The 12,630-nt window shown below is 38.6% G+C and overlaps 1 protein-coding gene across 15 annotated transcripts in view; it reads right to left on the bottom strand.

The window, feature by feature from the left end:
• Nucleotides 1–889: 889 nt before the first annotated feature.
• TRDMT1 (tRNA aspartic acid methyltransferase 1) overlaps nucleotides 890–12,630 on the bottom strand; it is a 41,975-nt gene continuing 30,234 nt past the window's right edge. For 10 of the 15 annotated variants that reach the window (XM_052803462.1, XM_052803441.1, XM_052803358.1 and 7 more), the window contains 5 exons: nucleotides 12,241–12,345; nucleotides 11,373–11,743; nucleotides 7,251–7,308; nucleotides 6,069–6,198; nucleotides 890–1,650 (listed from right to left, as the gene is read on the bottom strand). In XM_052803462.1, coding sequence (XP_052659422.1) covers nucleotides 1,550–1,650; nucleotides 6,069–6,198; nucleotides 7,251–7,308; nucleotides 11,373–11,743; nucleotides 12,241–12,345 — 765 coding nt within the window. In that variant the 3' untranslated portion in view covers nucleotides 890–1,549. Of the gene's footprint in view, nucleotides 1,651–3,094; nucleotides 3,266–6,068; nucleotides 6,199–7,250; nucleotides 7,309–11,080; nucleotides 11,237–11,372; nucleotides 11,744–12,240; nucleotides 12,346–12,630 lie in introns of those variants that run through there. The other 5 variants (XM_052803473.1, XM_052803368.1, XR_008237470.1 and 2 more) reach the window with 4 other exon arrangements.

A 12,630-nucleotide genomic window follows, 5' to 3' on the forward strand; every position in this document is an offset into this window, starting at 1 on the left:
CATCCAACCAATTCCTCATCCACCAAACAGTCCACCCATCAAATCCATCTCTCTCCCATTTAGAGAGAAGGATGTTGTAGGGGATTGTGTCAAAGGCCTTACAGAAATCGAGCTAGATGACACCTGTAGCTCTTCCCTTGTCCACTGATGTCGTCACTCCACCATAGAAGGCCACTGGGTTGGTCAGGCAGGACTTGCCCTTGGTGCAGCCATGCTGGCTGTCTTGAATCATGTCCCTGTCCTCCATGTGCCTTCGCATAGCTTCTAGGAGGATCTGTTCCATGATCTTCCCAGGCACAGAGGTGAGGCTGACAGGTCGGTAGTTCCCAGGGTCCTCCTTTCTACCCTTTTTTAAAAACGGGTGCAATGTTTCCCTTTTTCCAGTCACCAGGGACTTCACCTGACTGCCATGACTTTTCAAATCTCACGGAGAGTGGCTTGGCAACTACATCAGCCAACTCCCTCAGGACTCTGGGATGCATCTTGTCACGTCCCATAGACTTACGTATGTTCAGGTTCCTCAGGTGGTCACAAACCTGATCTTCTCTTACAGTGGGAGGGACTTTGCTCCCCCAGTCCCTGTCTTGCAGCCCATCCACTTGAGAAGTGTGGGAAGAGAGGCTGCCAGTGAAGACTGAGGCAAAAAAGGTGTTGAGTACCTCAGCCTTCTCCTTGTTCGTTGTTACCAGTTTGCCAGTCTCGTTCATTGGGGGGGTATGCTTTCTTAGACCCTCCTTTTCTGGCTGACATACCTGTAGAAGCCCCTGTTATTATTATTTGCATCCCTTGCAGTTTTTATGTCTTTTATGTGTAGGTTTTTGGTAAGGAGCAATGATCTTATCCTGAATAATATCAGTGAGAACAGAAAACAGGCAAGTTATTGTCAGGGTTGTGATGATCTTGAAATATTTTTATTCAGGTGCATCTAAAATCATTCCAGACAGATGCAGTTGGGTTCCAGAAACCTACAAGTATTTTGAGAGGATGAGACAACCATAAACTAAGGATGACACTGTGTCTTCTTAAAAATCTTATACAAAATACTGAATTCAACAGTCTAATTGGCTACAAAAAATACATCAAAATTTCAGATTATATATAGAATAAATCTTTTAAGAATGGATCACTGATATTTACAGCTGAAGACATTTTACATGTAGAACTTGGTCTCTGCACTTAATTAGAACAGCTTTTAAATTTACAGCCTTTTTATACTGCACCGAGAGGGTGCTTTTAAGATAAAATAAAATAGTCTCATCCATTTTCATTGAGGTATATGTAAACACTGTTCTTTTTCATTTTGCAAAATAAAAAGGACATATTTAAATAAAGCAATTAAGTCTTGGAAACTTCCATTTAAATAAAACACCTCTACAGTGCAAATACACCATTAAAGCAAGGCATTAAAGACATATCAGAACTGTTCAGCAAAATCTCTAGGCAGGTATTTTGGTAAGCTATGACTTTTGTTCAGCTGTCATCAGCTTTCTCTTGCAAGATGGAAGTATTTTCTGTCACCATTCCGTACTCATCAGATTCAGGTTCTAAATTATCCAAGTAGAATGGAGATCAATTTTGCCACCACAGGTACATTGAGGCTGTTTCCCAGAAGACGGTAGCATTGCTTTATTGTTACTTTGTCAGGAAAGCCTAAAACAAAAACATACAGTGCAACATCATTAGTTTGGGTTTGTTCCTAGCTTTTAGTCTACTCGTTTTTTCAGTGAACAGTTCTTAATGCAGTTACCACAGATTACAGTAGGGTTCACCCCCCGGTCTAAAATTCACAAAGTTATAAAAATAATTCCCAACCAGTTCATTGGATTCATATCAGTTCTTCCATTAGCAGTACTGCCATCTCTGAAGTTTAACAAGAATCCTCAAAACATTGCTCTATTGCATAACTAATGCCGAACTATCTTCTCTTCATGTAGCTCAAAAAATCCAGCAGTCTCAAGGAAGGGCAGCAGCACCTAAAACACTGCACAACCGCTACTCTAGAGAACATCCACAGAGGAACATGGCCATGGCAGAAACAAAAAGTGATGATTCTGCAGATGGACTAAACTGCATTTCTCAATAAGCTTTACGTTGTACTTCCAATCTGAGCCCCTCTAACCAGCTGAGGCAAATCAAATGAGTCTCGCAGTGCAATATACCACCAGTACAGATTAAGCTATGAGCAAGGCTTATTCAGTCAGTGATCAAGCAGCTGAACAATTTTCCGTGTAATTCAATGCTGACCCTGTCAAATGCACTCAGAAATAAAGACAGCATCTGAAATGTCCTTCACATGGTAAGTGCATGGACTGGCAGAAAGAAGGGAGGCCGAGAAAAAATTAAACTGGTCCAGCTATTGTGAAAGGGCTGTGCTGTGTATTGAGCACCCAAAGGTGAGCAAGCTTCTGAGAATGAAGAAGTTGCCAACAGCCAGTTGGTCTGCTGTAACTGTCTTTGCTTACACTCTTAGCTTACTCCAGCTGTGAGCTAAAGTGCATTTGCTTCAACTTGAGTGAAAGATGAACAGCAGTGGTGATTCAACCATTAAGGTCATTTGCTAAGCTGCTGAAACTTGATCACATTCAATTATTTGATCATTCCCCAAGAAGAAAACCTAACTTTGAGCCCAAGGTTATCACCAGCCAGATTAGCTTTGATGCATCAACACACTGTGTGTGCAAGTAGCGATATGTATGTTCTGAAGTTTTCATAGCACTTCAGAAAAATCCCCTTTCAGGGATCGCTCAGGAGAGAACATGGTTGGACAGTTGCTGAGCCAAGGGTGGAAAGCTGAGGAGGAGGTGTCTGGGAGGAGTTGTTCCATCCTTTTCTGCCAGTTATTAATGCCTCGAATGTGGACTGCTTTGGTAAACACATCTTCTGCCAGCTCCATCCACTCTGCCCAGCTTCCTGGCACTCACATTTGGGCAACCGTTGTTCTCTCTTTGGAACAATCACTTGCACTCCACACACACTTCCTCAGATGGAGTTTTCACATTATATCACTGACGAAGATACAGAATCTACACGTTTTGAAAGCGTATATAAAAATAAATACATATTTATGCACACACACACACGCATGTCCACTTACAGCCCAAGAAGCTTATCTGAAGCCTGAAAATTTCAGAGTTTCTCCTTCTGCCTCTTGGCAACTGAAAGCCTGAATTAATTTTCAAGGCTCACTGTCTCCTTTATCCCAAGCCTCCTCCATCTGTGTGTTAACATTATCTTGCACCTTCTATCTTCTTGCCTCAAGAGTAGCCTACATCAGAAGGACAGATTTAACAACTCATAGTACGATGGCACTTGCTGCACAGCTCTCACTGTATCATTTAGGTCATGCATGCTACTGGATGATGTTGTGGTCTTGGCAACACACACTGCCACATTATGCTGGGTTTCTGCTAGGCTGCCATTTGTTTCCTAATAGCTTACATACATCACTAACAGGAAAAATGGAAAAGGCATCCTGACATCACCCTCATGAAAGCAGGTCACAGGTGCAAGAATGCTCTGATCACTTTTAATGATATTGCTGTGGGACCCACAGTAGCGACTAAGACAAATGACTGCAGCATTTCATTGACCTGTAGTGCAAGTACTATTTATACATTTAGACGTTAAAAGCACAAATAAATCCGTTAATGTTATGAACGAACAATGATTTTAACTCTGCACCTCACCTATTGGAAAAGGCCATCAATTTGTTAAAACATAGAACCATTTAGACACAATCATGTTTCTTCTGGTAATACTGTAGCTACAGCTAGTAACACTATGTGTTACAAAGTTTCCTGACATTCTCTTCACTTCATTTTCAGCTTCTAGATTTCTGATTCTTCAGCTTCTTGGACCAACAACATATTTGCAGTGGGTACATTTCCAGGCTTTCTGTTGTTGAAAATTTCAGCATAAATGTTGCTGCACAGGAGCAGAGAAATTATAGCATATTTCCCTCTGAAAATATCACACTTCACAATAGTTACTTGAAATTTAACATGGGAGAAATGCTGTCAGGGAAACACCCTTTACTGTAGCCATAAAAATAGCAACTTTCAAAAAATCCCATAGCTTGCAAATCCTCAAAAGAAACTTAAGATTATAGTACCTAAATTCACCAGCGGTTTCAATCAGCCTAGAGCTGAGTAACACTTTTTTTTAAAGTACAAAGAAGGAAACGTCTTAGATTAAACACAAAGGAAACAAACGTCAGACTTGTGACTCATAGCAGTGGGAAAAACTTGCTCTGCCTATGAATCAGGAGTATATGTGAGAGGAAGCCACTGGATGAGAGAGGCTTGTTTTATGTGTTGTGAAAGCTGGACAAGTAATATAGTGAGGCAGGGAACTGCAAGAACTGTAAAGAAGGTCATATGATTAAGGCAGAGGGGTACTGCCCTCTGAGAGGTGGAATCTGTCCCTGTCCCTCCCTCTGCAGTTCCCAGGTGACAAAAGACAAGTTTGCTAAATGAGCACTTCATAGATGGTGATGATCTGGATGCTCCTCAAAATCAGAAGCCTGACTTGTCTTGAGAGTTCAGTTCTGGTTTGCAAAAATATCGAACCTCACAGCTGCCCCTAAAGATGAGCTCTGAACAGAGAAAGCATGATATCATTCCAAGCGCTCTGAAATAGTAAAGGTCAGGTTTCGCAAACTGATCACCCTAAATTAATGGAGTCTTCCAAACATTAATTTCTGCATTGTCTCGGTTCTCCCTCTGTAAAATATAAGCAATATTAACCCTGCTACACCTCTCAGTGATGTTGCAAAGACTGATTTAACATTTGGAAAACACAAGCTGTATTTTTTTAAAAAAAGAGAAAATGGGCAACTTTGTGCTCAAAAGTGATCTTGAACCGAATGATAAATCTATACAAGCCCAATCCAGCCCTGTTTAGCTCAAGTTTCTTTACATCAGCCTACATCAATACGGAACAGAGCTGTGCTAAGAAAAAGGCTGTCTGCCAAAAGAACAAACCTATTAAAGAAGAGAGGCTATGAAAAAATCCTGCACGTTGGCACGCAACTCAACACAGCACACTCCTGCAAATACTCTTAAACAAGTAAGCTTAGTGCTGACAACTGTAACATTTGACTTTGCAACCTTGATAATGTGCTTTTGACTGTAGTAATTTTGAATATAACTAAGTAATAAATGAGAAAACAAACTAAAATTGCAAAAGAAGGAAATATATAAAACTATTAGCACTCCTCAGAACTCTAAGTCACTGAGGAAGTCGAAAAAAAATATAATCAATTACTCAAGGTCAGTCGTGTCTTATTCTACAGATTCTTGTGTTGCTGAGACAATAAATTGATCTGATGTGTCAGCAGCAGGCCAAGCTCCTTAGTAGGTAGTAACAGCTACACTTTCTTGCCTCCCTTTCTTTAGAAGGGGAATTCTGGTGAATTTATTTCAGGCTTAATTCTGGTTGATCTGTGTGCAATGTACTGGTATTGCTGAGTCTTGTTCCTTGACTCCCTCTTCTTCACAAAAACAGTTAGAAAATTAAGTAACTGACCAAGGGCTAGGACTGCCTTTTCTAGAAAATAGAGATGACTTAAAAGATCATTAACTGAAGAGTTTCGTTACTCCTAAACAAAGAAGTATCTGTACCTTCTGAAATTCCCTTTCTGTCAGCAACTGCAAATGTGTGGAAGGGAGAAAGCAAGCAGCTCAAACACTGAGAACCACTAACAGAGCTCCTAAACTGGCAGGATATGTTGACTTACCACAGTTGTGAGTAATGTTGGCTGCTGAGTAAATAGTTTCAACTTTACACAAAGGTATTCCTTCATTGCTGTTCAGTAATAGAGCATTTCTCACAAAACTTTTTTCTAAGTTTATGAAGATAAACCTAACCACAGAAGCTGGCTCTTACAAAATATAAAAAACTAGTGGAAATTCAGAAATTCAGAGTTAGCCAAACAGCACGAACCAATCATAAGAATTAAATGGTCTGAAAAAAAATGCAAAATAAAAAGCATGGATTAGTCCCCAGTAAAAAAACTACATCAGCATTTCTGAAGAATGATGTAGAAATGGGTACTTTGCACCACATACCAAATTCGAGAGGGAATCCATGAAGATTTGCTATTTCTCTTGGCGTAAAGTACCTCAGTTTTAGTGTTGACAACTTCATAAGCTTCTCTTCTTCTGGTAAGTCCTCAATGTGTTTAAACACTGATTCAAGCTATGAAGAATATTCAAAACAACAGATATCACTGACACAGGCCAAATATGTAAAATTCAACAGTCACATCTTAACAGAATATTTCTTTAATTATCACAGTGCCAAAGACAATAGCGTGTTTTGCTTGAAAGTATAACTGGTGGTGTATTTTTGCAGCCATTATCTCAACACATGGACTTGCAAGAAAGAAATCAATGTTGCCATGAGGGCATTCATCATTTCTTCCTCCAGTTACAAGCTATACCAATACTTAATGAGGCAATCAAAGGACTATAAACATTTGTTAATGACAGGATAGTGACTTAATATAACTCAATAGCAGACCATCCACACAAATTAAGCTGTATGGATGCAGCTGTTTTAATACATTTGCTTTGAGATTATCCCCAATTCCAAAGCTGCATTCTTCTTATGCTTACAAATGCCATATAATATTAGTGAACAGCACAGAAGTGCAGGAGACGGTGCCTGTGTACAAAACAGGCTGTGTGAAAAGTATCTTTGAATGCTGATTCACCGATACATTTATTATTACCTTCCCCAATGCCTAAATACCACTTTGTGGTGAACTTAGTATCAACAATAGAACTTTTCAAAATACTATGTCTTCCCAGATAAATAATACTTCTGAAATTCAAACATGTTAAACATTTGACAATATTTACTGGATCATCTATGCACAAAAAATGGCACTAGATTCACAACACAGTACTGCAGTTTATCCACAGAATTAGTAATTTTTAATGTTTTCATGTACCCCTGTGAAACCTCTGTATGACACTACAGATAATAAAATAATAGCAACCCACATTCTCCACACAGAGGCACACACATATAATTTTGATTTAAATAAACTGTTATTTAGGAACATAAAGAAAATCAATTGGAAATTCAGTTGCCATAAAATGTAGTTTTAAAAGCTTTTTTGTTATAATATTCAGAATAACAAACCAGAAGACAGAAAAAAAATTTAAAACAAATCTCATATCAGTTTTAAAACAAGTCTCAAATTTTAAAATGTCATTCACGTATGTTAGTATCCACATTCTTACCTGTACATCTACTGCTGTCTGCAGAACTGAGCCTGTCCCTTCCACATAGTGTCCGTACCTTAACAACAACAATAACAATCTTAATTTAATATTTTCATAGGACCTCCGTACCGACAACTGCAAAGATACAGGGAGGTTACTTAGGTTCCTTTGCCTTGATTAACAAATAGCATCCTGGACAGATAAAGCAAAAGGCCTTGTTATTAACAACGCTAACCCCTGGAGTGCAGTAGCTTCTGAACATGCTCTCTAGGGATGAGTCTGCAATCAACGCACGAGGGTTTATCCACACTAATGACTTATATAAGGCAACTAAGCAAATATACAAGGCCAAGGAATTCAAGCATAGCATCATCAGAAAGGGCCATCGACATTGCACAAACCAATTTTACATTAAGGCAAAACGCGTTAAAGGCTAAATGGTCCTAGGGGGTCAGATCGGCTCTCCATATTCAAAGGAGGACCATTAGTGTGAGCCTCCAGCTTTTATATCAATCCATTAGGAACAAAGTGGTTCAGCCAGGTTTAACTTTTGGTTGCTTGTGGATTTTCCACAGGGGGAAGGGATAAGGGATGGCCAGGCATCCATGCAGAGCAATAGAAGAAAGAAAGAAAAGAAGAAAGAAAAAAATAAATCCAACTACACAGTAAGCAAACTTACATTCTAAAACCATACGATAGCTTTTCTGGACGCTTTGTGGTTGATTGCATAACAACATGTTTACCCTGTAGTCTCTTCCAGGCTATCATTTAAATATAATTATGGGCTTTCAGAAACATGCTCTGCTGGTCTAACTATGATGGTGTTTGAATGTCCTGAACAGAGAGAGAGACTGAAGCAAGTCAACAGATGGCTTTTGCACTATGGAACAATTTCGGAAGATCCACTGCATTAGAGAGATGCAGTCTGCATCAATCATTAACAGATACTATTCTCTATTTTTATCTGCACATCTGTAAAGACAATTATAAAGGTCTTTTGCTCTACTTGGGGCCCATTCTAAAGCAAGGCACTGGAACAATTTTTGTTTCAAGCCTTTCTAATTCCACAATGAATAAAGGAATACTCTCCCTTCAGCACAGACACAATGACCCAGCATGGCTCAATCTTGAGAATTTCTTCTTCAGTTGGAAAAGCTTACGAGTAGTTCTGCCAATATCAGCAAGAGCAACACTCATTTGAAAATAAAGTGCTTGCAAATCTTCCTTAGGATCAGAACAAAAGGCCCTAAACACTGATGCAGATTAAAAACACATGGAATAGAACTGTGTTGTAAATACATCACCTTTAATTGGTTAGTTGCATTCTGAAAATTCCCCAATACCAAGTTTAACAATATAACACACATAACACTGAGGAATCCTGATCATCATCTTATACAGCATCTGATCATATTTCAGATGAACATATCTGAGCCAAAATATATAAATGATGATAAATTTCAAAGTGGTATTTCACAGTTTTATTGGGGGAAAAGAATCTTTTAATAGGATCCATGTTATATAAAATACTCCAGTTCAAATAACTGGCACTAGAGTACAGAACTACCACCACCACCAAAATCTAGTTGGTGTAGAAGTGGTTTGGGGGATGGGGGGCAGGTGGAGTGGGTTTTTAACACAAATGTGGGCAGATGGTCAGTGTTAGCTGGATTGTTATTAATTATTATTGCAGATGCTGACTACAGAAAAATTAACGTTCCTACCTTAGACTCATAACATAGTTAAAGATGGAAAGATGGGAATTTTTGCCACAGTAAAAAATGATGCATTGATTTTCTGACATTTCATTACCAGTTTTAATGAAAGAAGTTGGCTCAAGAAATTACAGTCTTCAATTTTCATCTGACTCAAGATCCCCCCCCCCTTTATTTCTGTAAGCTTTCAAAAAAACCTTTTAATTTCATATACATAATATATTATTTCTGGGTATATTGTGTCCTACATTATGACGAACAAAAAGGTAATTTCCACAATGCTAGAGAAAGTTTCTGTAACTAATACTACACTATTTTAGAAGGTATTGCTTATCTTGTCAATAGCATATCAAGAATTTACAAATAAGTCCAGAACGATTATATCTAAAGTAGTAGTTTTCATTTGCTCTGCCCTTTAAAATGGACAATTTCCTCTCGCAACTTCAGTCACCACAAATATACTCCCAGGAGAAACCATGGTGTTCATAGTCTCAAGGAACTCAGCAATCATTTTCCAATTGCCTAGGAGTCCAAGGTCAGAAGGGAACACAGGATCATCTGCTGTCTCTCTCACATGTCACAGGCCATTAGATTTTGCCCTCTACTCCACCAAAGCCTTTCAGAAGACATACTGGTATGATGCAGGCAGAAAGGCAAAAAACCACTGATGAAATATCGCTGTTTGAGGTCCCTGAACTCGCAAAACCTGGAGAAGGCATATCCGGATTATCCTTAATACACAAACCTTGCTGGAAATACCTGAAAACCAATCAGAACCGAGGGAAATTTTTCTCCCAGTCTCAAAGCTGATGGTGAGTATGACTTCTAAAAAAGACACCAGACAGGCATCTCAGTGGAGGGATTCTCTGTACTACTTGGAAGTGCTGTTCTGCTCCATTCAGGGTCCTCTTTCCTAGATCTCATGCTTCAGAGAAACATAAAAACAGAACTCCTAGAACACATACAGCAGAAATTTACTCTTGGCCTCAGAAAGTGACCTGGATGAAGCCTGAGATGTAATTATAATCCTTCTCTTAATGCAGAGCTGTAAATGATATGACCACATTGAGAACCATGTTGGAAACCTTCATTCCCAAAGGCTCTTAAAAAAGGGAACAAAGACAGTAAATCAGATTCCTATGTTTTGAGCCAAGAACTACCACAAATATCTGGCCTGGCTCCTTCCACATCAGCAGAAGGGCAACAGTCACGTTCCATGTCAGATTTCCCATCACTATATATAAAGACTTCATATTAACTACTCAGGAGCCTCCTTCAGTGTGATTTTGATAAACATGACCACAAACTACCATGACGTATTCTAGTGAAACCACAAGTGGCCAATTTATTTTTGATGACAGTGAAGGCATACATGACATACATAAGAGATTATTCTGGCCTAAGGTTATTTGACTCTTCTAGTTAAGAAACAGATTCCATGAGACACCGACTCCCCCACAACTCAAAAGAGTGAGGGCCTAAAAGGTGTATGTCAATTAGAGCTGGGGGAAGGGCTTTCCTGTTGCACAAATTTTGAACTTTTGAAATTCTTTCTCTTCTCAGCTTTCTTTTTGTTAAAAAGTTAAAATCACAGAATCTGCGGGAACTCTGTCAATCTGACAGTCCAATTTCTACTAATTAAAAAAAAAAATTTATAATTAGCTTTGACTCATCAACTAAGTCATTTTCTTTAAACATTCCAAGAATTCCAAAGAAACAAATTTGAAAAATTCACCAATATTAACATTTCCCACAAACTTCCAGGCTCCAGCTGCCATTTTCCAATACAAATGCATTCAGTGGAAAAGGTCCTGACCGGTTGTCTGCAGAGTTTCAATACACTCACCAACCTCTGGCAGTCAAACTTAAAATTGCAAGGTATGAATCAGAAAACTACTAGACAGAAAAGCACTGACGTTCTGCTCCATCAAATATGATTTGTAATGCAGCAACCTAACTGGTTTTATGATATATGGCCAATCCACAGCTATTCTGACCTACACAGCTGAAAAATCCAAGAAATCAATAAATGTACAGTGAGACAGTTTTAACGAGGAATGGATCTGTCAAGCATGACACTTTGTAACTTCATTGAGCAATATAAAGAAATTCATTAATGAATCAGTACTATACCAGTCTACTGGAACCATATTTCCGCAGGGGTAATTAAGCTTCTGTGAAGGTCAACAACAAATGGCACTGTCTTTTGTGAATGCCTTTTTGGAGTGGGCACATGATGTTCTGCCAGACAGATTCTCATGCTGGCATTCCACTGGACCAGGAAGCATGCTATATAAGGAGATTTTTTTTTCAGAGGCCTGGATTTTTTTGATGAAACGGCTCTCGTTGTTTTTACAGGACACAAGCAAAAATACACCTAAAATTTCAGAACATGATTCAGCAAGACATTTTCTTTGCAACTTACCCTTTTGTAAAGCATGTGGATCTCCGACAGGTGGGTTTAACAATGTCTAACAAGAAAGCATAGCGCAATAAGGACTTCAGTGGTAAGAAATACTGACTCATTTCTTCGTTTTCCTCTTCCAAGAAGTCTTTTAGCATTTGAATAGAAGAATCATTGTCCTGATCATGTTTCCTTTCCATTTCTTTTACTGTTTCAAGCTTAAAAAGAAAGGCCCCTTTTGGTAAACTCTTCTTGCTGCTGCAATCAGGACCAATGTCTGGATCCAGATTCTTCTCTTCAGAAGACAAGGAAGAACTAGCTTCACCCACTTTGTCAATGACTTTGTCCTTGAATAAGTCTTCTAGATCCTGATCTGGAAATCTTGTCAATATCTAAAAACAAATTGTGAGAAAAAAAAATTAAAGAACTGCACTTGACAAACAACTTGATAGCCGACTCTGTAGTGAGTAAGAATTCCTTCAGAGATACCCAGAATAAAGCAAATAACCATTTCATGTTGTTTTCATGAAGATTTCAAAAAAATGTTGGCATCAAGATTTGCTGACCTACCAGCAATGATGTCAGAAACAACCACAAATAATTGCCTTCGCAAAAAGACCTTTCCAAGGGTGTGAAAAAGGTAGCAGAATGAATTGTTTTCTAGCCCACTATCAGCCACTGTCTCCCAACTGTTTAAAGCCACCTAATCCACTGGCATGCATCTCAGTTCTTAGAAAACTCAGTATTCAGGCTGAAAGAGACAGAATTTAACTTTTCTGTTGATATCACTTATCCTACTCCCCATTCATCAAAACACACCACTAAACTGAAAATTTAACCCTCAGTCTTCATGAAACAAAGCAAATTCAGGTAACACTAATAGACTCACCTGACCAGGAGCTTGAAAGGAAAATGGTTCTTGGTGAAGCTTTGCAATTAGAAAATATCGCAGCCTAGAATTGGGAATGCCAAGCTGTAAGCAAAATCCACAAGCCTTTAGTCCATGTGATAAAGAGAGAAAAAAGTGGTCTATAGCATCATACAAGTTACCTGCCTTTATATACAGCAATAGAACTATGACACTCTAATATATTTTGCAACTTCAGAGATATCAGTATTAATTGATAATACCTAAACACTTATAACTTCCATACCTAGGTATTTTCAATGAAATGAGCAGACAATTATTCTTTGTACCTCATGGTTTTGACCTTCTCTGTAAATGAACAAGAATGTAAACAAAATTTTATGTGAGGTAAAAAGAAAAATTACATGCATC

Source organism: Harpia harpyja, chromosome 1, assembly GCF_026419915.1.
Source record: "Harpia harpyja isolate bHarHar1 chromosome 1, bHarHar1 primary haplotype, whole genome shotgun sequence".
Classification (NCBI taxonomy): Eukaryota; Metazoa; Chordata; class Aves; order Accipitriformes; family Accipitridae; genus Harpia; species Harpia harpyja.